The sequence below is a fragment of the Falco peregrinus genome, chromosome 12 (genome assembly GCF_023634155.1).
Source record: "Falco peregrinus isolate bFalPer1 chromosome 12, bFalPer1.pri, whole genome shotgun sequence".
Taxonomy (NCBI): domain Eukaryota; kingdom Metazoa; phylum Chordata; class Aves; order Falconiformes; family Falconidae; genus Falco; species Falco peregrinus.
Genome location: NC_073732.1, coordinates 28490249 through 28517173, shown reverse-complemented (window position 1 = coordinate 28517173; position 26925 = coordinate 28490249). Strand labels below are relative to the sequence as shown.

At 39.5% G+C, this 26925-nt stretch overlaps 1 protein-coding gene across 8 annotated transcripts in view; it reads right to left on the bottom strand.

Annotated features, from left to right (window-relative positions):
* Positions 1-1027: 1027 nt before the first annotated feature.
* PLCH1 (phospholipase C eta 1) overlaps positions 1028-26925 on the bottom strand; it is an 85497-nt gene continuing 59599 nt past the window's right edge. For 4 of the 8 annotated variants that reach the window (XM_055817457.1, XM_055817458.1, XM_055817462.1 and 1 more), the window contains 14 exons: positions 23950-24057; positions 21582-21743; positions 18815-18886; positions 15910-16004; positions 15126-15223; positions 13489-13668; positions 13290-13397; positions 12217-12341; positions 11676-11760; positions 10750-10896; positions 10270-10349; positions 8246-8305; positions 7411-7771; positions 1028-4335 (listed from right to left, as the gene is read on the bottom strand). In XM_055817457.1, coding sequence (XP_055673432.1) covers positions 2234-4335; positions 7411-7771; positions 8246-8305; positions 10270-10349; positions 10750-10896; positions 11676-11760; positions 12217-12341; positions 13290-13397; positions 13489-13668; positions 15126-15223; positions 15910-16004; positions 18815-18886; positions 21582-21743; positions 23950-24057 — 3783 coding nt within the window. In that variant the 3' untranslated portion in view covers positions 1028-2233. Of the gene's footprint in view, positions 4336-4636; positions 4666-7410; positions 7772-8245; positions 8306-10269; positions 10350-10749; positions 10897-11675; positions 11761-12216; positions 12342-13289; positions 13398-13488; positions 13669-15125; positions 15224-15909; positions 16005-18814; positions 18887-21581; positions 21744-23949; positions 24058-26925 lie in introns of all 8 variants that reach the window. The other 4 variants (XM_055817460.1, XM_055817459.1, XM_027777803.2 and 1 more) reach the window with 3 other exon arrangements.

Below are 26925 nucleotides of genomic sequence, written 5' to 3'. Positions count from 1 at the left end.
TTCTAGCACTGAATAGTTAGAAGGTTTTAGCACACATGCTACAGCACCAAAAAAACCCTTGTGCAAACAAAACAGATTTTGAATCTCGTGAGACAAAAAAACCAACCCAAAACACTAAGTCCAGTGAGACAGATAAAACACTGAGTCAGATGCTCCTTTGACTTGAGTCTACACTATAGAAATCCTGCCCTATTTCACTATTCAAATTTCACACAAAGAACTGTCTCCATCCAAATTAACTTCTAAAATTAAGAGGAAAGAGTAAGAGATTAAGTCGAAAGAGACAACTGTAATAATCTGTTCTGACCTCCTGCAAACACCATACAATTTTTCTATATTAATTCAAATTAAAGCTAGAAACAACCTTCAAGTCAAGATTAGTTTTTTCATGTCCTGCAATGCTTAACTACAAGGCACTTTGTATGACAGTTATTTCTAAAGAATTTATAGGTATCTGAATAGTGTGTGAGCATCTGTGGCACAGAGATTCAGTGGAGCAGATCACACCCTGTGCACATCCACTTTTTCACTTCAAAACTGCCTCTAGACTACCACAGCAGACAAACTAGAGGCAAGTCCAAGTTGAAACCATATCCCCTCCAGGACAGCTCTGACAGTACAAGGCACAGAGCTTCTGAAATTTCCTGAAGTTAGAGGTGACTTCAGTCACACCTTCCAAATTGTATCAAAAGTACTGAGAGAGAAATTCAGGTCAAAGCTTAAGGGATTACACAAGTATCTTGTTCTGTTCCTCCATGGAAAAATGATTTTTATTTAGAAAATAAACTGTTCTCTCCCAAGCGATTGAAAGAACAGCCAGTTGCATCTGTTAGACCCTTAATGGAACAAAATGGGAGTACGCAGGCAGTTAGACACACTCAATAAACATGACTTTCTATCCAGAAAAGCAAAAGAGCTCAGCTGCAGGTTTCTAGCTAAGAACCATTACCATCATGTGAAGTTTTTTCCCTTTCTGAAACCTTATTGCAAGCTCAACACAAGACAGATGTCTGCAATCACTCACTACTGTTAGTTTAAGCACAATTGTATTTGCTACAGTTTCAGTAAACATGTAACCAAGCACTTAAAAATCTATTTTAATGATGTTTTCAATAATAATAATAATACTCTGCATTACAAAAGAAAGAGGTAAAAGGTACGTCTTTTACATATAAGAAGAAACTTAGCACAAAGGCAAAGAATTTCTTAAAACCAAGATAAAGCTACGTTGTTCCCTACTGGGAAGCATCAGATGTTTGAGATTACTCACTTAATTCACTTTCAGCCTTCATAGAAAAAGATGAAGATGGACAGTCAAAATAGTTACTCTACCACATCAGCTTTAAATATTCCACTGACTGTCAACAATGTAGCAATAAAATTACAAATATACAGGGAACAGATCTGCTACTGTACTGAAGCTACACACACAATCAATAGCAAAAATACATAACAAAATATGCAGAAATAGTTTTCCATTCATAAATGCAAAATTACTCCCACATTCCACTCTGTTCAGAAATCAGCATTCAACACGGTGACCAAAACAGGAAGACAACTGTTGTTATGCTTCATAGAACAGGCAGACGACAAACCTACGCATTACTCGCGATTTTGGACTAATGCTAATTCTACAAATTGTTTGCTGTAGAATCATAGTTCATACATGGAAACATGTAAAATTAATATTAACGATTAAGTACAATCACAGAAAAACAATGATGCTAATGAAGGGTCTTCTCATTCCGAGGCTGCTGTTTGCTGGGCAGAACGAGTCCCAGTTCAGCAGTCTAACCCCAAGGACATTACCAATAACCGAAAGCACTATGCTTAGTAGAATTTGCACAAAAGGCCAAAAGTGATCACTAAAAATGTTTTTCCAAACAGTAGGACAGGACATCAGGAAAACAGAATACTATTGCATTCACTGCAATGTTAGGCTTTTGAGCACAGCATTACAAATATAAACCACTACAAATACTTACTGTGTGCAGATAGTCCCCAGACTACTTCACTTTATAAATTCTAAATCAAAGTAACTTGTACGTAAGGATGGAGCATGATTTCTGTTTACATAAGCTTTGACAGGAAAGGGCACATTAAATCACAACTGAATCACTAGCATGAAACTGCATTTCTAAATAATTTAAACCCTCAAAACATTATTTCTTGCTAAAAATCCTTCATTTCAATGAAACAGTTTGTAAACTTTGAAGATGTACATTTATACAATCTACAGTCTCAGCAGGAAGTAGATTTCAGGCTTATCATCACTATTGGGTTCCAGCTGCAGAACCGAATTGCGTGCGTATAACTGGTCGCTACAGCCGTAGTGCAAAGCAGCGCACGCACCCTCCGGCATTCCTCGGCCCTCCGCGTCCTCCCCAGCGAAGCCACTCAGATACCTGGCTATGTACGAGCCTGTTGAATGCCTGTTGATAACGTGAGGAGGTGCTGAGGGCTTGTTCCGAAAGACGACCCCTGCTATGCTGCTTGTGTTAGAAGATATTTGCTTGCTGGCGGCCTCCTGCCTCTCCTTGGCACGGCTGGCTATATTCCGCACTCTGCTCTGGCTTCTGGAGGAGAGTTTTCTGACCAGCGCTTTTGGGCAGTCTTCATCAATCTGCCTGGAGTGCAGCGTTTGACGGCTGTCTTCCTGGTCCAGGGACACCAGCTTCCTCAGCTGCTCTGTCAGAGCATCCGTAGAATGTGGTCTCATATTCTTCACAGCAGCAAGTTTCTTGTCTCTCATGCCTGATGAGATAAAGCTCCTACTTATGTATTGATACTTACTTTCAAAATTGCAGGAAATATCCTCTGATGTCAAGTCACCAAGACTTTTGGATTTGCAAGGGCTAGTCTGCTTGATGGCTGAATGAGGTGGGAAAGCCAAAGCCTTTTTGAGCACAGGTGAGCGTACGTTGATCTGGGATCTCTCGGAGTTACACGTTATATTTTTCTGCTTATCTGAATGATGATGACACAAAAAGCCAACATTTTCACACACTGGGAAAGGGAGCTGACTCCCTGCAGTCCTGAAGTTATCAGAGTAGTCCAGGGCAGCAGCACAGAGCTCAACAGTTGTGCTGTCCCCAGAGGTCCTCTCACCGCCATGCCCAGTGTCCTGCTTTTGCCTCAGTTTCAAAGGGGAAGCCAACTGGCTCATGTCTTCCCTTTTGTACTCACATGCAGTTACCAAGAGATCTTGAGAATCCCCATCTACTTCTAGGAGACTGCTGCTTTCTGAATTTTCACCAGTGAGAGGGTCAAGTGACTCCTCAAAGATGAGGCTCTGGGAAGCAAAAGAACTGGCAGACTCAGGGGCTTCCCAGCCTGTTCCAGATTTTACTCCACATTTTCTTTTAGGATTTGCATTTAGCAAAAAGAGAGATGAAGGACAAGGAGAACTAGGCAAGTTATTTTCTGTACTATTTAACTTCTTGCAAAGTAATTCACTGTGGGTCTTACATTCAGAAGCTGGTGTAAGAGTTGCCTCATGGATAACGGTGTACACAGAATACTCCGCAGTCTCAGGGCTTGAGAACATGGTAGTGTCTGGAGTTGAGAACAAAGGGGATTTGGTGGATTTTGTGGTAGAAGGGTTGTGCTTATAGGGACTGCTAAGATCCACAGTAAGCATGCGTGGGTGTGTAGCCATCATACTGAAGGTGTGGCTGCTTGTGCCACAGAGGCTCGAGACTGCAGTAAGATCAGTTTGGTCATCTGTGACATTAAACTGTCCGATCAGAGCAGAGACAGCACTATCCATCTCACTCTCATTCGCTAAAGAAACTTCATCTATAAGGCGAGAAATGTCACTGTCTTGCATGGTTAAAGTGGAGTGCAAATCAGGAGCATCAGAGCAAATGGTAGAAGAAATATCTGTCAAAGAAAGAGGTGCTACGGTACTTTTCCTGATGATGCCGTACTTGTGATTTTCCATCTCTACTTTTTGAGAAAGGGAAGTCCCCACAAGAGTTACTTCCTCAGACCCTTTTGCGTCATCTTCCTTTTTATTGTTTGCACAGTTTTTGTCGTGTGTTTTTTCTGTGGAAAGCTCAAAATCGGAGTCCTGCATTATGGGGACAGTTTCATCAGAATGATGATTTTCTTCATAGTCTATGAGGTGATTTGTTTCAGCTACACCAGTTGCAAAAACTAAATTTTCAGGTTGCTCCCGCAGAGGTGGTACTAGAGAGTCAACTGTAGTCTCCTTCTGTTCATTCTCCTTAAACCGAGATGCCAAATTTGAAGTATTTGATGTTTTCTCAGAACATGGAAAAACAGATTCTTTCGAGTTTGTTTCAGTCTCATTTGTGTTGCCATCACTGTTGGCTAAATTAAATAAGAAACATATTAGTTGCATACAAAACTGTGTTCTGGTTATTAACAACTATTTTGTCCTTAGACAGACAAATGGAGAACGCAAAATTAGGTACAGTTGTGACAGAACTTAATTATGGGGTTGTGCAGGTTCAGTACAAATTATCTGAGTGATATGAATAAATGGAAAAATACAACTGCAGGCACTTCATTGAAACTTCCTTTGAATGTCTATTACATCAAGCACATGATGTAATATTTGTTGCAAATAATGTTAATGAGGTACCATATCATAGCTTGCACATGGTATTACCTTCAGCTGTGTTCCTATTCAGATTTGTACTATAAAGCAGCATGGCAATAAAGACAGAACAAAACAGCTCTGTTAAAAAACATAATACTTTGAAACAAGAGGCATGCTTAAAAGAGCTGAGTAAAAATCATCAAGTAGGTGGACTCCAGACTCTGTTATACATGTAGTTATTGTAAAATGTTACAATTTCAGGATTTCATTTTTGATCTTCTACCAGCATGCTGCATTCATGAGAGAAACATTTTTGTTTCCTTGAAAAATACACATCAGATATTTTTTCCACCCAACCTTCTTACTTGTCTTTATATGCCAAATCCAAGCTCCGTGGCTCACTCCTTTGGAGCTTTTAATTAAGCAGGGACTATAGAAGTAAGTGTGGCATAACATACACTGTTTCTAACATTTGCTAGAAGCCAGGTATCCTAGGAAAAACAAGAGAAGCCCTGATCATTCACTAGCAGTGACTGAAACCCCTTGGTGGAGTAAGAACTGTTTCTAATGAATATAGCTTTAAATGCTGATCTCCAAAATCTGAGTAGTTCCCCAAAGTTTCCAGTGCTCCTAGATAAGGATAGAAAAGATGTACATTTCTTTGATTCTAGACTTTTTTTTTTTCTATAAAGAACACAGGAGAAAACTGACAGCACACTGTCCACCTGCATAATTCCACTTGAGGATATATGTTCAGCCATAATGTTTTAGCAAGAAAGATCTCTGTTGGACAGCCAGCCCTTTCCATTCCTCACTGCATCCTGCAATAACAAACACTTCACCTGATTAGTGCCTCCCTGAGGGTGACGCCACCTCCAAGTCTAAAATATTTGAGCTAAACTTACTTCCTGAGAAAATCCCAGCGTATTCCATATGTGCACAAGGCTGCATTGTACCTTTTCTTACCGTGACTCAAAGTAAGTTCTCCCACAAAAAAAGGGCCCAGGTTGCTTTTCCCTGAGCCTACCACTAAGTCATGGATGGCCCTGCAGCACAGAGAAGGGAAAAGGTCCCTCGGGGACAGGAGAGGACTCCATCTGGAATTCCATCTTCTTCACATCTCTCTTCTTTATGTTTAAAGGTGGCCAGTTCTCTTCCATAGGGATTATGGAGCAAGGCTTACAGTCTCTAATGGACAGGATCTAGTCCTCTCATAGCTAGAAGAGGCAGGATTCATTCCCTGTGACAGCTTTTTAGGTCATCTCACCAGGACCTGTGTGTTCTGCAAAGGTTACTCTGCTGTAAGTGAATACCTGTGACCTCCAAAAAGCGTAGAACTTTCTTCTAAAATAATTTTGTGTCTTTGCCTGTAGCATCTTTAGGAAGAACTATTTAAGAAATGATTACGCCTGTTGTGACGAATGGCTGAGCTGTATCACCTTCATGGGCTTAATTAGAAGATCTTTCAATTTAAAAAACACCATTTCAGAGGTAACTCCCTTTACTAGGAATACTCTTTTTCCTGTCTACACTTTCTTCTCAGGGTGGTAGAAAAAAAAAAAAATTGGTTTGATTTTGCTTGCTGTTTCTCCTAAGTCACTTCTCTTACAAGGCGATGTGCAGATTATCTGTTCCTTCAAAGCCACTAGTATGAGCTGCTAATAGAACAAAGGTGGCTTAACAACACATCCTTAATCTGTGCCTGGTAGTTCTGTTTTAGGGTGGCTCCTGTGGTTGCTGGAAGCTGCTGCTCCATAGATGAAAATATTTGGAGAAGAGCAGCATTTCTATCATCCACCCCCAGCCAAGAGAGGTTTCTCAGTGTGTTCCCTGCGTCTTACTGAGCAAGAGAGACAGTGCTGCTGGCTGTCCCGCGCCAGCTGAGGACGAGCCCTGCGGGACCAACTGCAGAAACACTGTGCTGTCAGAACTGACCAGAAGCTGAGGATCTGGCTAGCCCTGCAGCCCCATGGGGACAGCTTGTGTGAGTGCACTTGCTCTTCCCAAGCAAACAAAAAACAGCCTCAAAAAGCAATATAGACACTCTAGGCTAGGGACAAGCTCAGGGTGGAGACAGCAGGTCTAATGAATTACAGCCACTGTATTCAAAGCTTCCTAGACTTATTTAGATATTCCAGTAAATCAAGTATTAGGCAGGCCAAACACATTGACTTTGCTGTAGTCACAGGAATAACTGAATTTCAAAACCAGGATTATTATTACTGAATACACTTAGAAAAAAAGCTATTTTAAGAAATTTTACTGCATATCAATAAGGCCAAAATTTCATCCTAACACATGCTTTCCACATAAATTAAACAAAGTAAGTAACCTAGGCTGAGGATAACACCAAGACTGTTGGATACTACAAAATTTTACCTACTTTTGCCACTTTTACATCTATTAGAAAGTCTGCATTAGTCTTTACACACACCATTTCCAAAAACACAGGCTGTATGCTGTTCTTCCTCCTTGAAAATGGAGAGAGAAAATCCACCATGCCAGCAGCCCTGTTTCAATAAGTAAACAGACAGTAGCAAACTAGAAATTGATGAAGCGTGATTGAAGGCTGGCTCTTAAATTATAAAAAGAAATTTGGCAAGTGTCCTTTTAAGAGCACTTCCAGAAATTACTGTAATTCATTTGCCTAGTTTGCAGAGTAGACAGCTCTCCAGGGTGTCTTTTATCAAAGAGTTTAAGAAGCTATTGAAATACTGCAGTCTTAGGGATATGTAACTATTATGCGAGTTGAATAAAACTACTTGCATAAAGACTGCAGAACTAAGCCTTTTCACGGACTGTTTCCACTTACTACACCAAAAGTAATTTTGGAAGCATCTTACCAGATGCATTTTCTTTTCCTTTGGCATCTTGGGCAGTTTCATCTGCTGGGCATGGTAGTCCTACAAGAAGATATTTGTCCACGGGCATAGAAGCAGGACGTGTTTGCAAACTCCGGCTTGTACGCCTTACAACTCCTTCTTTGTCCTTCAGGTCTGTTGGTTCAGATGCACTGTCTTTAATTTCAGTAGCTTCAAGAAAACCCATCTTACTTTTCTTTCTACCTTTTGCTGGTGCACTGGCTGTGCGCCGGAGAATTCGATCACCAATAGATCGCTTCCGTACATAATGCCCACTGGTTTCAGCAGAATTGTGCTTCAGGTTCTTGTTAAACAACCCTCTGAGTCCTATCAGCTGCTTATTCTGAAAGGACAAGGATAACCAGGGTTTCAAATGAGCTCTGACTGTTATATAATGAGTACAATGAAAAGGGCTGCTTTCAGAGTATTTATGAACGATGAAGACAAAGTTTAAAAATGCAGCAAAGCAAAAATTCACACCAAGCAATTCACATCTACTCTGACCAAGGAACTATCAGCATAGGTCTCCATGAATTCATGCATGTCTGTATTTCTCCTCATTAGGATGGCAGCCTGCCACAATTACAAGAGCAGTTTGCTCAAAGTCTCCTAATCAGAGATGACAAGACTGTAAGTGTACTGCAGTGACAGGCTACACATTAACTTGGAGTTTTATGCATGGGCTTCATCAAAGCAATATTCAAATGTTTCAGAGTCTGAATGAAGAATGATGTAAGTTTGGTAGTTGCAGATCATGCGATTAAGAACCATTTGAAAAATCTGTGCCAAGTGCAAAGTGCATGCTAATGAAGTCTACCTTTGTGGCTCCTAGAAAGTGCAATATTGTGTAACTGGGATTGAGGATTAAAGGGCTCCACTGAAAGGCAAAAAACATGCAAATACATTTGGCTAATGTTTGCAAGACTGTGATACAAGCAAATGAGGTTATAGCACATCAGCTGTAAATACAACTCTAGAGCAAATAATTTAAAACTATGTATTAGTCTAATGTAAGTATCTCTCAGAAACTTGACCAGATATCCTCACTTACAAGGATGCAAATGTATCAAAAAAGGCTGAATGCACATTAGAAACAATAACACAGCCCATCATTAAGGCAAGCACTAGATGAACAGACTAAGTGATGCAATAATCAAATCTCAACAGGTCTTCACCCCTGCTTCCTTTTGTCCTCCCTGTGAAACTACTCTTTACGATTTTTCTTGAGCATAATTCTTCTTTGAAGAGCACATGAGCCAAGAGCAACAGCTGAACAAGCTCCCCTACAGGCTATCACCAAAACTGTAGGTGATTTCACACACATAGCCAGATGTGTGCAGATCTAGGTATATATTGCAGGTGCATTCCAAGCTGTTTACTGCTGCTTTTCTTTTTACACTGATTTAAGAGTAATGAAGTCTACCCTGAATACTAAAAGCTTCTCTTTGTGCTCAGAACATGCACAGGTCTGATTTGGTTAACACTGTTCACAACCTCGCTGCTGTCCTCCCTGGCAGGAGGAACACTGGTGGAGACAAGAGCAGAGGAGTACATTGAGACACTGGTCCCCGCACTGAGACAGGGATGCTGAAAGTGAGACAGATAGCTAAATGGTTTACAGAGCCATCATTAGATCATTCAGTGATCTAATGGGATCAGTGAAGGTAAAGGTAGTGGAGTTAAGTGAGGATCTGGACTATACAAAATCTCAGCCCGTAGGCCTCATTTACATTACCTTCTACCCTGTTCCACTGAATTTCCCTTGGGTGCTCACAGAACTGTGGTTTTACATATTCAACATGACGTTGTCTGCATCCACTCTCAGAAGGCAGAAGGACTGAGGTCTAACTGTTCTTTTCAACCTACACATTTCATAAAGGTGGGGTGTGTGTGTGTGTTTTTCTCTTTTTCTAAATCACTACAAAGGGTTATTTTATTTTAGCATCCTGTTGAACATGGCCTTAATTTCTTTGTGCTAGTTGCTCATGAAGGCATTTGAAGTAGAAATGCAGAGAAAAAGCACTGTGCTTTCACTACTGTTTTAAAATTAGTAATCTTGCAGAAAAGCAAAAAGGTATACACTAAAACCTAAAAGATTTAAAGCCTAAATTAGCTGCTAAAAATAGCTTGTCAAATACCATGTTTTGGTGCAGTTACAGTTCTCAAGACTTACTTTAAGATAAAATTAGTTTGACTCAATAAATATACTTACTGTACATAGATGTGGTAATTACTAGGTGCTAACTTACGAACATTCATAAATACACACATGCTAAGACTAGAGTAACAGTATGTTATGCACTCCTTGCTGATCACCTGCAAGGAACCCACACGCACACTACAAGCTACACCCTTCTGCGTCCTGAGCACTCCAACAGAAGCATGCCTGTGCTTTATTGGGGTATCTCAGCTGGAGAGACCCAAGTGTTTTACTGGACATGGGTGTGCTGTGAGCGGGTATCCTGGCTCAGTGCTCCTCAGAGAAAACACTACGAATAAGGAATTGCATTTTACTTCCTTGAGCATGCCGATGCTTAGCAGATAACATAGATACAGACATACATATAAAGATATGAGTATAAATTAAGACTTCGAGTTGAGGGCAACAGAATCAGACATTGGGATTTTTCATTGCTGTATGATCTGAATAGTTCATTTAGAATTAGCCAGAGAGAGCTAGGCACTGCTAACCCAATGTACAAAATGCCACGAACCTAAGCGGTAAGAATCATTTAGAAACCACACAAATCCTGTGAGGTTCTGTGGTACATTTAAATCCATTTTTATAAGAAGAATGAAACTAAAGAGTCATAAAATAAGCACATTTCTGGATAGACTTACCTTTCCATAGATCTCATTAATTATTATATGAACAAATATGGATGCTTCTGTCAGTCCTTCTAAATACACATGACGATAACCTAGTAAAACAAAAATATTGCACCACAAATAATCAACAGTTTGCATTTTATGTGTAACTGGCAACAACTATCTATAACAGTGAAATACATACAGTAAGCCACCTTGTATGCCTTTAGTAAAACTTAGGTTCTCACAGGTTTTCCAACCCCCCAGTATAAAATGCCTCCAAGTTATAAATAAAACACCAGTAGTAATTCCCAAAAGCACAGACATCCAAACTCCTTCAAGTAACTGTGAATATACCTTGCTAAGATACCAGAAGAATTGTCCAAGGTCATTCACAAAGTCCCAGAGATATAAGCGTATATCATATGCCAATAACCTCATCTAAAACTTCAAGTTCAAAGGTGTTTGGTTCTTCAGTTAGTATTTAAGTCAAGGAAAACAAGTGGGACTAACCAGGCACAAGACTGCTGAAGGCCACAGTTCTTTGTCCAACGAAGTCTCTCCCAATAGGATCGTGGTCCCAAACAAGGAATCGCACCAAAGCTATTTCGGGCATGTGGATGGTAAAAGTGAGTGTTTCCTCCCAAACAGGATTAAATCCTGTAAAACAAACAGAACAGAAATTTTGGAAAACAATTCCATAGCAAGCGCTAGCCTCAGTTTTCATGATGCATAGCAAGAGGTATAAGAAACAAGTAGTCCAAATACACATATGAAAACTCATTACTTATTGCTCATCTAGATCTAGGCGCTCTCAATCTCCATTATGTAAGTAATTAAAAGTGAGAGATCTGTCTCTTGGACTGCTTTTACAGAAAAATAATTCTGGCTGGGTAGCTGGCAGGGATACCAAGGCAAGTTGTTGTTTTGCAGAACTATGGTAGGGTAAAGACAGACCAAACCAAATAGGAACTACCTTTTTTCCCCTCCATGGTTTTCCAGCAGCCTATGACAACTGATGGCCCCTTCTCCTGCTGCAACAGGCTACCCCGCTCTGTTATTTATCTCCTTCCCATGAAGGCTGAGGTAGCAGTTAAAACTCCATAGGACATGATTTGTTTTTGTTGCATTTGAAGTTATACATGTATATTTTATATACATTAAAAAAAAAAATTGGAACTTCTGCATAAAGGAGATTTAAGCACAATCCAGGAGAAAGATACTGTAGTGAAGAGTTCTTGTCCTTCACCTCTTCCTTGTCTGTCTCTGCATACCAGAAATTGTCCAGAAAACAGAATTAATTTCTTAAATACATGAATTTGATTTTGTCAGATAAGAAGCCTCGCAATTTAGAAAGTAATAACAGATACCGAGTCATTTATAATTACTTAATATTTTACTTTAAGAAGAAGAAGAAGAAATCAGCTAGATTATCTTACCATTGTCATCAACCACCCTGGTCTGATCTTTACAGCAGTCAACAGGCAACCCAATAATTTCCACCTCAACAAAGGGATCTATAATCTATTTTTTAAAAACAAAGCATTTTAAAAGCAAGTCAATGATACAAGTGAAGGTCAATTTTTAAGAAAATTCATGCAGAGAGTTAATTTAAATTCATATGAGAATTCAAAAACCTATGATTCACATGAATCTTCAAGCAGCACTATCATGGGAAATGGTTTAACGAGGTAGAAGTGATGTATGGTTTGTAGTCTCAAGAGCTATGGCCAGCTATGACTAATTTTCAAAAAAAATGAAGTCACCCTCAAAATACAAAGCAAATCCACTGTTAAACATCATGGGGTTTTGTACCTCACAGGATACAAACTCTGTGAGAAAATGTAGTATTTAGTGACCAAAAGCTTGACAATAACCAGTGTATTTAAATAAGGTGAAAATTTATTTATTTGAGTCACATGCTGCCACGTCACTACAGGACCTCTCATGGAAGCATTTGTTGGTATCAGAGTATCTTACCTCTCCTCTGTCTCCTAACATTGAGTCAGGAGGCTTAGGTAGCTGCTGTCCACTGATGATTTTCAGAATAAGCTGCTTTTTAGGACTGGCAGGAAGTGGATCAGCAGAATAGGGGTTGAATGTGCCTGAAAGATGGCAAGGAGTGAGAAATGTAAGGAGAAAGATACACAAAATAAGTATTACCTCCAATGATGCATACATATAGCCAAAATTCAGTCATAAGCAAGTAACAAGAGTATGAAATTTTATCATTTCATTCCAATTTCTTACAACCCTTTTCTAAGCTGAGCAGCCTTTGTTTATGTGATTGTGAGACAGAAAGGACCCCACTAATAGTAAGGTTTTACAAGACTCCTTTGAAAAAAAAAAAAACAAACCAAAAACCCCCAAAAATTTCTTCTGTAAAGTAGTAGCTTAAAAAAATCAATAGTTATCACCCGGATCAGCACTGTGATCTTGTTTCTTGCACAGCTGCCCAGATGTTAATGAGAACAAGCAGCCAGGCTTGAATAAGGTGCTTCCTGAAGCAGCAGTGCCTGCTTCAAGTACCCAAAACTTCCTCTATTGTTTCTCAAGTACCTTTCAGTCAATGCCACTGCTTCTTATGGCCACATTAAGACATATGGGCACGATCAGATCCCAAATCCACAAAATATGGAAGGATTGTCATTGCATAACACTGAAAGCTACGGCTCCTGTTTTAACAGTATTCTGAGGAATGAACCAAATCCTTTTAAACATAACCAAGTAATTCCACTAACTTGCTTGAGAGCTGGACCAAGTCCTTGGTCCTGGGCCACTGCATCTTTTTCTACTTTCTTGCAGTTGGCTGTCCTAGGACCCCTTTTTCTGTTTTTAAACATATATTAATAAGATGGAGCCCTCTATATATATCTATAATAACAGCAAGACATTGCATGCTAGTACTTACACAGTCTAAAGTCTATGAATGTATGGAAATATGAGAGATTCTATGTATGTTCTTAATCCCCTTTCTTGTGTCTTCACAACTTCACCATAAAGACACTTTCTGAAAGGCTTGACACTTAAATAAATGTATAGTGGGACATTACCTTTGCACATCTGCTGAGGTTTGAGGACATAACCACAGTTGCCATTTACCCTAAATTTTGCTTCATTTAATTGCATCACGCGTCCCTCAGACTGGTAGTTTAGTGCCACTGTTGAAAGAGATAACTCAAGTGTCATCGATAAAGATATTTACTTAGCAGATACACAAGAACTGGGAAGTAAGTTTTTCACAAAACCTACCTAACTGGCAACCAACATTCCAGTAAGGTAATGGATTAAAATTGCTGGAGTCAATCCGATAGGCTGATGGATAGATCCTTGTAAGCTGTTTCTGGTTGTAAAGCATAAACTGTTCGGCCTTCTGCTGCACTGCTTGGTGGGCTCTTGTTTCACTGAATGATAGCACATTCCCTGTTGATCCTGTGTGTATTGTTAAATCAACAAACAAGTTATAAAGCAATCTCAGGAGATGGGGGCCTGAACTCAGAGCTCAGTTACATTGATATTAATCAAGGGGAACATGAGATTTAGTCCAAAGCTACAACAATAGATTGTCTTGTCATATGCAAATCATGTACACTGCATAAGTGAAGGGCACAATTTCCCCTTCCAGGAGGGTCTTTTGTTCTACCCTCAAGTTTCCAGAAACAAAAGGAAAGCCAAGCAAGAGTTCAAGCTAATTGGCTAGGGCCTTTTCTCCTGCAAAACCCCAGACATGGCTGCTATGAGGAATCTATAGAGAAATCTACTAATGACAGCATAATCAAAACTATCTCACTGAAGAGCTTACAGCCAGGGGAAAGGAGTGTCCAGCAGGGCTCCAATTTTGCTCTTGTCCTTGTAACACATTAATAGCAGCACTCAACCCATTTCTCTCTCACACAAGTTTCTGCAAACTCACCCTTCCTCTAAATAATCCAAGCAAACTTTTCCAATTCATAAGTCTTCCCTCCTAGCATTTTCTCACCTTCCGCTGACCCCCTTTGAACAGCCCTCTGGGAGAAAGACTGACCAGAAGACTTTCCTAGGTGAGAGTGCCCAACTTTGAGGGAGCAGTTAGACCAACTCAGCTATATCATCTCTCCATGCCCATCTCTTCAGCTAGCACCAGGAAAGCACTAGATGAAAAGCAGCAGTAGTACTGTGCTCTGAGGAGCAGATCCTCCTTTCCAGAGGCCCACGAGCCATGAGGTGGGTTCAGCAGTACCACCTAACTGCACCCAGACCTGCAGAAAAAGCTGAGCTGTCTCTCAGCTCAGAACAAGACTGGAACTCTACAAGACTATGTTCTTGTAGGATTTCTTAGACTCGTTCTCCACAGTGCTTTCACCCTCCTTAATTTCTCTCATTAAGTTCTATTAAATTAGGAATTAATTTTATAGTAATTACAGAACTTCATACACTGTTTACATACGTTTGGTGACCTTTCCCACAAATTCCTCTACAACTTTCTCAATTTCCATTTTGCCTCTAACACATCTAGTGAAACAACTGCACGCTTTCTGAACAAGGATCACATCTATTTATCACAATTCAAATCTACTGCATTACTAAATTTTAAGTAAAATTTATCAAGTTAAATGATGATGACAAATTCTATATAACTGTGAAACCAGGAAACAGTTCTCCTGAAAGCCTAGCTTGTAAAATTGCTACTAAAACATGAATGCCATAAGAAACCATGGGAAAGTATACTTCCTAGGGAAGAAAAAGGTGGTGCTTTATTCTTTCTCCATTGGTAAGTGAAAGGATCAGGTTAGCTAACTACTCTGCCTTTAAAACATGTTTGAAAAACAGGGGAAACCTTTAAAACACAGACATGTTTCCTATCCAAACAGAAAAATTAAAAAGGCACATGCTTGTGCCAGCAGCCTTACCATCATCTACTATATCCTGGGCCGCCACCGAGTTTGTGTACACCACTAGGTCAGACAGAGCTCGACACAACTTCACCGTTTTTCTTCGACGAGCTAGTCTGTGGAGTTATATTTAATGTATAAAGCAAGTTGGGAATTTTTCAATATTTAAAGCATATTTCAACTTTTCATGAAAAAGGAAATAAACAACTGTGAACAGGAAACCACGTATGGCAAACTTCCTTGGAGAAGGCTCAGAGATGACTGTTCTGCTTGTACCTCTATAGTCACACTACACAAACAAAATGTTTCATTTAAAACATAATGAAATAGCTGCATCATGACTCTTCTCAACAAAAATACAGCTTTGAGCTGTATCTGAAAATGGAGCATTTCTGTGATGACAAATGCGTTCTCAATGGCACTTCTTTGATTGCTTTTTCTTTACATTCTCAGATGTAATAAAGTTGGCTGGGCTGTGATGTGCCCTTATTTAGCTTAAACAGTTTTCTTTGAGCACTATTTACAGCATGCAAAATGTAGACTGGCATTTTTCCATTAGAAGAGTATTACTATAACAGTTCTTTTCAGTTTAATGGTAATTGCTATTTGCAACCTATGAAAAGCTATGCAATTAAAATATCAGGCTACAGCAGTCACAGCAAAATATAGCGCAACAAGAGTGTCATAAATGACCTGCTCTTAAGAACAGAGTTCCCTGAGGAAATCACATATAAATATTGATAGCAGCAAACATGCCTATAGCTTTAACTGAGGTGGAGAACTGCAGTGGTTCACAGCTTACCTGTGGAGCTGCCCCATTTCTTTCCCAGAAGAGTTTTGCTGGCTTTCTTCATCATCTGATGCACTATGGTATCTGGATGCTGCCTTCACAGCTTTCTGTTGGGAAAGAATCAAGCACAGCTGTGTCAGTCTATGGGGTGCTTCTATAAATTCACATGACTGTAAATTACCATCAGGTAGGTAAGGAAGCGAGCTGCAGCAGGTTTACAACACAGGACCAGTGTCCTACAAGGATGCAGAATGACCCTGGGGGTTTGACAGCAGGAAACCCTGGCTGGTATGCCAAGTGTTTCCATACATGCAGAGAAGGAAAGCCAACACAAGGCCTGTGCCCTGATCTCTCTCCATCTAACTGCCAGGATCCAAGCCTGCAGCTATGGAGCAGGTTTACCTGCTGGCAGGCAGACAAATCCAAGCCTGGAGAATTTTTTTTCTGCAAACTGGCTGCTCCGTTGCGGCCCCCATGCATTCTGCAGCTTCTGTCCCCTGCTCCCTCCTGGCAAGAGCAGCCAACACTGCTCCTGTCTCCAGTACACTGGGCACTGATCCTGATGAAATTCTAACGTATCATACCAAATTTAACAAATAGTAACACACAGTAAGATCTAAATGTACAGTGCATTGCTTCCACATACCTACGCTTCCCTCCCAGCTTAGAAAATTTTACAAATTCATTTGTGAAGTTGAGAACAGAGCCAGGGAAAAATTTTCAAACATCATCTTTCTGCTGCCATTCAGTTATCCTAAATTATTACAGTATACAGTAAAGAAAATAGCTATGATAAAAAGATTTAAAATCTCAAAAGCACCTTTTTTTTCAGAAGTATCTATTATTTAATACAGTTTTCAACTTCAACAACATTACATTTTTTGTAATACTAACTATAGATTCAAGTGAGAATTTCTTTAATTCCCTTTTCATCAAGAGGTAATAATATAACTGAGAGCTCCTTATCCTTTTGCTCATATGGCTAATTGAGCACACAGTTCTTTTCTCCTGTTGTGATACACCAATATTCTACATAATTTAGTTTGCTTTGTTTAGTGCTGATATGAAGTTGACTATGTTGGAAATAATCTACATGGTTCAGTTTTAGAATCTGAAGGTCTGCACTGTGGATGTTTCCTGCAGTTAACTTGCAGAAATTGTTAGCTTTAGTGTCTTTGTCCTCCACTGGCAGTTTTTAAAGAGTTTATATGTGGCACATTTGGCACAAGAGCTGGCTGAAAATGTCACAAATCAATATCCCTCAGTGGATAATTCTGTATCTGCAAAAATATGAATAGTAACCATCCTTCCCAGGCATCCCTTTAACTGGAAAGGCATAAGGGGGAAGTTACTGAATGTTGCTGTTGCCTCACTCTACAATACAATCATTTTTTTTTATTATTTTTATTTTTTTTAAATAATCTATGTATTTCTGTCTTATTTTTTTCAACAGAGATAAAACGAATGGGCTTTCCAACATGCTACATCAATTAGGATAACTAGTTGAAGTAATTAAATTATTGACATACTTTCCAGCTCTCAGTGCAACCAACAGATTTTAGTTGCCAACTTCTGTCTGTGACATCTCATTCCATAGCATTTGCCTTCCCATCAACAAACATGGGTTACAACGAGATGTGCCCACTATCCTGCACAACAGGTATTTGCAGATCTCAACGCATACTGAGTGAATAATGTGCACTTAGCTAAAGCAGCTGAAATACGACCACTTTAAGCTGTTGTAAGTTTATAATCGAAGTGTAAATATGAGTCCTGGTATTGTTTGCCTAGGGAAATTTTGATGGCACCTGGCTGGCTTCAGGGCAGATGAGCTGGTGGCTGATTAAGTTCTATGAAGTATTTCGTAATCACTCTTTTTCCTAAACTGCTACTCAGATTATCAATCAGAGTGTGCTCCCTGCTCGGCTGCAGCTTTCACCACAGGCAGCACTGAAGAGGAATACAGGCATCTAGGAGGCTGGGGGCAGAGGAAGCCACTGGTGGCACAGGGACTTGGCTGCAGATCTGCTGCATGCCTCTCTCGTGACGAGCTGACCTGCTGATTTACTGGCTTGGCATCTAAGTGACTCCCGGAGGAAGGAAGCTTGCAGTTGTATCAGCTCATGCTGAGGCTATGCGTTCCAGAGATCCAAGCCTTCAGGCACCATGGGAGTGTGGAAATAGGGGAGGCAGATGACAGGAACACATTTGTCAGGATATGGGAATGGGAGGAAACAGGGGCACAGTGTCCCTTTTGGTGGCCGCTATCTGTACAGCTGTAAAATTGAACCTCACCCTCTACGTTATAGTAGCTCTTGCTTGATTCAACAGAGCCACCACAGTGAAGACCCAGCGAAACAGACAACTTGAACTAGCAGCTACATGAACATAGAAATACTATATGCAAAACCATGAAGAGAAAAACACACTTTTACAAAGCAGGAGCCCAGAGCCAGTACTCAAATCGTAGCGGTTCTTTAAAGCAAGAGGAAAGACAGTAAACAGCACACTGCATGGCACTGCTCAGGGTATGAAACAGACTAAAACTGGGCCTTGAATGAAACAAACATTGTCAGCTGTGTGGACAGAGCTCTGGAAAACAAGAATACACCAAGGCATTTGTCTACATTGCTCTTCTGCTGCTGCAAGTTTGATCAGAAAATCAGCAGTTCCACATCACTAGTAAAGATAATCTTTTTAGTCAGGCAAGGTTTTTTCCTGAGTCTGTGTGATTGTCTTTTACAGGGTCCTCCATACTGCTAGCAACTAACATTCTTCTGAACAGCAAGTATAATCATGTAGTCTTTCCTCACTGCCCTCATATGCACTAAGCTCGTCTCCAGCAATAAAACATACCCAGAGTCTCTAGAATGCTGTCAGACCTAGAAGAGCAAACTGAGACTCTCATTTTACTTACTTTGTTTTTACCAAAGTTGCCCATTAATGATCGACTATGAGACTTTTTTCCACCTTCTTTTGTGTCCAGGCTCTGTGCAGAGAAAGTGCAAAAAAAAAATGTAACTAGATACCTTCAGAAGTATCTTTAGAGAGTCTGCTACAGTCTCTAAAATACAGTTTCAACCTAATATAAGTTCTTGTATGTCACCCTGATTGACTGTTAGAAAAGCACAGTGATAGCAAGTGAAAATAAAAATGATTCAAAGTCTTAAACACAAGATAATCATCTGCAAATATAAATCGAAATCCAAAATCTCATTATAGGACTTTTCTGATTTCTTTATATACTTGATAGCTTAGCAATCCTCTAACAGTAAGGAAAAAATACTAACATTAACACTCAAAGGCAACAAACAACAATGTAGAAAAAAAGTCTAGCAACATCAGGCAAGCAACAACAAAACACAACAGCATTTGAAAGCGTACTTGAAAATAGCCACAAAGGAAACAGTAGGGAGGGGGGCGGGGATAATCTCCTAACAGATAAATGTGGACTTTTCATAGCAAGCCTGAAGTATGAGTTTCACATTTATAGCCATGCCCCTAGACATCAGTTTGATAATTCCTGGCAGCATGTAGCTTCGTCTGTCAGAAAAGCACATGCCTTCATCTTCTAAAGGGCAAAACAAAGACCTAAAGGTGCTGAAGACTATTTCCCCCAGAGTTTCAGTGAGTACTGTGAACTTCAGTTACTCTGTTCAGTGCTGAGCTGGAGTTCACTTCTGGCTATCATGACAATAAGAACACTAGATGGTTTCTTCAGGTCCAAAAAAGTCGATAGCCTTTGTATCTATGTTCAAAGATTCGTTCCTAGCTCAGCCTGCAAGTCTCTGTAAAATGCAGAAGACGACCTCAGCAGATAAAGTACTTTTCTCCCTCAGGTATGAGTGAGAGCTGACAGTTTCAACAGCAAATCCAAACTAGTATCAGGCCTGACTGACAGTACCATACACATTGCCTTTCTCCCTTGCCCTCCCAAGAAATCCACTTGACTATTACTGGAGATTAGTACACAAACTTGCATTGTGAATGCTGCTTTTTTTTTTTTTTTTTTTTTTTAAATAATAAGTTTTTGGGAAAATGAAAGGCACATCAGTAATGAAGCAAGGGAAAATGAGATTTTACCAGCCAAAGCACACTAGAAAAAATACTAGAAAAGAGCTTTACAACACCAAGGCTAGCTAATGAGTTACAGAATTACTAAATCAGCGCAACGTTTAACCATTTAGTTTTCTCCCATCTAAACCAACAGTTTCTATAAATTAATCTTCCAGTTGTTTTAATTTACTATTACTAATTGTTCAGCTCTATATTGCTTAAAACCCTTGAAACCATAGTCACATACAATCAGTCTTCACATAGCAAGGGAAGAGATCTCTGAATGTCCCTTAATAATTTTACAATTAGTCAATTAGAAAATTTTAACATTGAAATTATTACCTGATAGATGTTTGAATAACACACTTGCATTACTGAAGTATTTTCAGTATTCTGGTCACATCAACAATAGGCAATGGGTAATCTGAGACATCATATCCAACACCAACAGATCATGGCAATTTGCATTCTTTAAACAAAACTCCCTACCCCCCGAAATGCTATCTAGGGGCCAGTCATTCTCCAGATACCAGAGGACATACCAAATGTAATTATTCTAACACAAAATACATTGAAATAGCTCATATCTTATCATACGTACCAATATGGGGAGTTTGCTCTCTGAAATCCCACTTTTCTCATCTCACAAAGGCCAAAGGGAACCAGCAAACTGACTCTGTTCTCATACTGCAAAGTCTGAAAATAACCCTTCTCTATCGGGTCAGATGGCTTCATCCTTTGCATTCTTACAGCCTCTTCCCACCACAACAGAGCCTTCACCAGACGTCTCAAGCATCAGCACAAGTCAAGTCTGGCTTCAGGCAAGAGTCTCATAGGCCCAACTTCAGAGAAACAGACTGACAAGAGCTATGTAAGCCCTACAGAGTGGGAAGACATGCAGAAAGCAGAGCTACATGTACTTGACCTTTAAAACTACAACGCTTACAGAGTGGGCACATCCCCTGTGGAACAATTCACTCTGTATTCTAGCATAACGGGGATTTGCAACCAGTTGAGGTGAAAGTACAGTAAGCGTGGATCCAAGGTACTAACTGCTTATTGATGTATTCAAATTTCCAATACATTTTACTGTCTTACAAGAAGAGTTTGATGTCAAAAGGGAAAAAATCCATACGTTCTTGATCTAAAAGAGTCTGAAAAAGCAGTCATGAAAAAGCAGAACCTTGCTTCGGGCAGTAAAAGCACAATCCTGTGTTTTAGTGCTGTACAAAACAGCCATCAGCATTAAGGCAGACAATGCTCTGGGTTATTGCGGCCGGTCTTGATAGGACTGAGGCAATAGAAAAAGGATCTTTCTCCAATAACCTAGACACAAACCAAATTGCTTGACACATGCTTGCAATACTAGTACTTACTGAATTAGTCACTTCTAAGTTTTACAAGGAATAAACCTGATTAGAACTCATTGAAAGAACATATTCTTCACACTTGACCATTGGAATTCACTCCCCCTTGATATCATCCTGAAATAGTTCCAAGTTTTCATTTGGATAAAACAAACTCAGAACTTGCTCCTAAGTTATCAGCTTCCTCATCTGAAAAATGTACAACATACATTGTGCTGTCTAATACTCAACAGAGCATGTGAAGGGGAAAAACCCACATACCTGCTTCAGGTTAACATTTAAACTCTCATGAGTTGCCTTTAGCAGGGCTCTCACAGTGAAGCTGTCAGGATCTTCCTTGTCCCTGATTTGGGATTCTTTTATCAGAGATTCCAATTTTGTTCTTATGAAAGATTCCACCTGGTGCTCAGTTGCCCCGTTACTCTGAAAGACATTAAGAAATCCAGTTAAAGTAGATTATGATGTCCATCACTCCTGGGACAGCCTGAGGGAGCATTACACATGCTTCAGGCCACAAAGTGCTGCTAACTTTTCCTTTCTCTGTGCAAGAAAAAGCTTCTTGTGTAATACTGCCTGATTTTGCTTTTTCTATTGGTGGCTTTTACTGCCATTTCCATTTTCCTTTTCTCTTTACTCCTCCTGACAAAACTTACACTGCCTCCCACCAAAGCACACTACCACACAGATCACCCCAGAACCCTGGTGTTAGCTCTTTCATTCAAAACTGTCACAAGTCTGACTTCTCTTTCAGAAGGCAGCATGAATTTTCAGCCAATGCACTTACACACTTCCTCCAAAATAACAACCTAAGCATCATTAGATTGCTGCTCCAAACAGTAAGAAAGAGGAAGCAATTCCTGTTAACAGCAGTCATACGGACTATACAGGCACAATTACATAAGGCACTTAAAATAAAAATGGATCCTATAGAACAGTGTGCACCTAGCATTCCTCTGCCTGTGGGGCGTGAGAGCTCTCCTGGCACAGGACAGGAAAGCAACTGTTCTGTCCTAACATGTTCCATGCCTAAAGGCATACTGTGTTTTGCATTGGCATTAAGGATGGCCAAATTTTGTCTTAAGTCTTTCTGTTAAAGAAAGCATCGTCTCATCAGAAGTGCTCAAGCCACATTAGTAAATACATAGACTGCTCCTACTGAACAGCACATGACAAAACATCAGTCATTACATTGGTTTCAGAACTGGTTCAGCAATTTTATCTTATTACATCCATAATTAAGAGTTATATTGATTCAATACATAATTTTCCCTGAACTTAAACCTGCAGAAGTTTGTACCTGTACTTAAAATTAATCATATTCCTAAAGTTTTATGGGATTGGAAGTCTTCAAGCTTCCCCACAAATTAATTAATACCAAATATTTCCAGTTCTGTAGTAAATACTAAGAGAAATAAAAATTCTGAGTTATTGAGCAAGCTGACTGTATCCTGTGCTTCAAGCATACTTCTGTATGAGAGAGACTGTCTTGTGGAACATATGGGTTGAATGACATCCAAGTGCAATTTAACCTCAAATAATTAAGAAATTAATTAATTATGATTCTGTCCAGTAGCATAAAGGGGTGCTAAAGTTTATTGGAAAGGGGGGGGGGGGGGGGGGGCAAACCAACCAACCAAGAAAATCAAATCAGCCCTTCTGTATGGTGTACAAGAATCCCCCAAAGGATGTGGCTGACACTAGCATTTTAGCAGCATCAGGGTAGGGGAAGAACCTGCATAAACATATACTTCCTCTGAACCAGTTCAGATGAGGACTTCTTAAACAGAAGCAAATCCTAAGGTATTCTGAAAAACCTTCAATCGCTAAGAGCAGGCATATACAGACAAACTAAAATCTCAGTATTTAAACCAAAACCATTTAATGAGAACTAGAGATAAGAACAAGGCAAACTCACTGGGCTACATTCAAAAGTAAAGATAAACATTAGTCTTGCTAAATATTAATTTGAATTTGATCTATTCTTTCTGCATCTCCCTAGACAGTATTTTCTTTGTTCAAAAGTTTTAACTGGTGAAGCAAGGCTATCTCCTGACTAGAAAAAAACAAAATCAACCACACCTGCTGGATAATGTGTATTAGCATCATATGTCAGTTTCCATTTGTAGCAAAAAACCAATGTGTTAATGAAATTAACAGCAGAAAAATACACAGAGTCTAAAAAATAAAAGGAACAGAAAGCCATCTTCAGTGCCAAAAAATAAGAAATGGAAGGACTGAAAATAAAAAGGTTTCACACCTCGAATTTTTTTTCATTCCATAATTTTCATCTAGCATTTGGTGTAGCAATTCCATCATGGCATTGCTTTGAGTACTACACATTTGTATCTGAAAAAAAGCCTAGCAGGCTTACAATGCTGGCTATTTCAGTCTATTATAACTAAAGTACTTAAATCTGTTATTTATATGATTTAAAAGACAAAGTGTGCATTTCCAACCAAAGTTATTCCATATCTAAAAGTGGAATTATATAACTTCTATATTTAAGGTCCTGACTTAGAAATCAAAGTTAAAAACTCTGATCTGCTTACAACTGTAAGTAGCATGACGGAGTATGCATGTAAGAAATGTACAGATGTAACAATTCTGGGAACTGTGTATATGCACATACATAGCAGGGCTTTAGCTTGCAGTCATCTTCAATTTCATCAGCACTATCCTCATCTGAAACTTCTCCTTCCTCAGCATCTGCTCCAAGACTGTATGGCAACTTTTTACCCTAAAATGAAGAAAAAATACTCACAATAAATGCACACATGGTCAGTGTTTCTCAGTGCAAAGACCAAAATAGCCCATTCCTCAATTATTCCTTATGTAAACTGCAACCAGAGTTCAGAATTTGTTTTCAGAGAGTCTCATGCAAACCTGTTCAAGGACACAGATAATCATAGGTAATATTTTAAGTATTTCTGGAAGAGTTTATTACTGAAAGAACTTTGCAAGCTTTTTCAAGAAAAGCATACTACCTCCCATCTCCAGAGCAAGGCAGAAAGTACCCAAAATATTTTTTAAGCAGACTCTCAGATATTTCAGGCTTACCTCTAGCAAGCAGACCAACTGTATATTTAAAATAAAACTCTAGAAATCAGAAGCTGAGATTCTGTCATAGGTTCTTCATCAGAAAGCAAAGTGCAGACACAAAAGAACTCACTGCAAGCAGGCACCAAAATGAAGGAAGCAGCAAAGCCTATTTTAATATTGTGTGCTCATGCAAGAACCTGGTCAGCAATCCAAATTAGTTGCTAATCCAGTACTGTGAATGTCATATACTTCCATTAGAAAGGAACTACTTTAATTCCATGTCTAGTTTCCAACACCCGATTAGAGTAGTGAGCATCAAACAGAGGTTATTAGCTACTCCTGGTAAAACAAAACCCAAACAAAAAACAACCAACCAAAACCACAAACCACCACCAAAACCCAACCAAACAAAAAACCTAAAAAGAGGCCCTGACAGATTAATGAACTTTTTTAGAGCATTAATCTTTAATTCTCCTGTATGATCACTTACAGTGAAGCCAAATCACAGAATTTTAGAAACGTTGGGCTATTGGTCTCCAGTCCAATCTCCCACTAAAGGAGGACCATCACCAGCTCTAGGTGAGTTCTGCTTAGCCAAGTCTCACAAACTTTCAAGGGTGGAGTCTCTCCCAGCCTTCTGGGCAGCATCTTTCCATGCTCCACTACCCTCAGCTGAAAAAGCTTTTCCTGCCATCCAATCTGCACCTCCCAAGCTGTAACTTGTAGCCATTGCCTCTTGTTTTACCACCTGTTACTTAGTAAATCACCTATTAAACTTCTGTGTCATTACTTCTGTGTCTTCCTCACCAATAGCAAAAATGTTCGCAGTCTACCTGCTTCCTCAGTGGCAGAGGTAGACAAGAATTAGGCTCAGATTTCTGCAGAAATGGATTGATTTATAGACTGCATTTTGAAATTAATAATGCTGTCCTGCTAATGAGTGGGTCAAATTCACTTCACATGGGCACCTTTATACTGGTTTAAATCCGTAAGTATTACTAAAATCACTCTTTAAATACACTAGCAAAACAAAAATTATGCCATTACTTGAAATTGTTTGGCTAATGAATCAATCCTGCCTTTAAAAGGAAAATGTATAAAACAGAGCAAAAATAATAGCAAACAGATGAGAAACTGGCTTACTTCTCAATAAGATGCTAATTCTTAAATACGATTTTTATCTTTTCCAACAGGGCTGCTTAAATTGAGCAGGCAATGGGAGACAGGTTTGTGAAAAGAGACTGTGATGCTTAAAATAGTATTTCTCATTCTGAAAACATTAGCTCAGCTTCACACCATTCTGTAACTACTCTCAGGGTTTCAGGACTGTTAGCTGAAGAATTACACTGAAGTTACAAACTCAAATGTGCTAGGAAGACCAGCTCAAAAGCTCATGTAAGAACTGCACAGTACTAAACCTCTCTTGCCTTCTGTGCATTGACATAATATTTTGAGCCAGGTTTGCTGGGTTTTGTTGCATGACTGACATTACATACTATTTTGTTTGACTCCTTAATACCAACACTACATGCTTGCATCACTCATTAACCAGCAGTTATACAAGAAAACCAACTGAGTGAAATTCAAAATCACAGTTGAGCACTCAAAGGTTTTCTAATTCAGGGTCAGTTCTGTACTATACACTGAAATACGTCCAGACTAGCATCAAACCAAAATTGTGAATCCTTGTAGCCAGCTTGATACAGAAGATGGGGGGGGTGGGCGGGGGGAATAGTAACTCAAGAGCTCACAGCAAAGGAATTGCCCCCCATGTGTCAAAATTAGACAATTTAATAAGCCACAACTATATAAATTGCCCCCTTAAAGGTCTGCCTTGCTTATTATATCCTATCCATCTTGGTTTTTGAAATTCTTTTCAGAGCAAATCTGTTCATAATGAGAGGCTCAAATAATTAGTCTTGCATACCACACTAACTTCAGTGCTCCAGGGCCTCCTCCCTCGCTGCTCCTTATAGCCACCTTCTGAAGTGCTCCTTTCATAAACACAGCTGATGAACCATGAAAACAGTTTCATTTCATGAACTAGTGCTCATAGCAGGGTGAAGGGGAAATGCCAGAAAATACAAGAAATTTTCACTTTTATATGACTCCAAAATGTTTGTCCAAGGAGGGACTGTAGGATAATGTTTAGATACTATAGGGATATAAACCATACAGACATCCACTAATAACAAATCAGACAAAATTTTTTACAAAAGACCAGGTTCAGGTAGCTGTCACAGTTACTTCTATTCATAACAACGCATTTTATGTCATTTTTCTGCTCTCCTGACTTGGTGCTAAAGTGCAAAAATAAGCACCTCTGACTAAGACTCTCAGATAAAGATGCTTAAGGAAGAGAATTTTGTTTCCACTGTTGATACCATGTCCCTGTTGAAACACTTACACAAGTACTCTGGAACACATGCCAAGTCCAAAGTAAACTCTGTTTCAATGTCTCTGAGAAGCTCAGAATTCTAACTCATTGCATCTGTACTATTCCACATGGTACTGCTGAACTGGTTCTCCAAAGCCAAAGAAAATCTATGGTAAATATCACATGCTG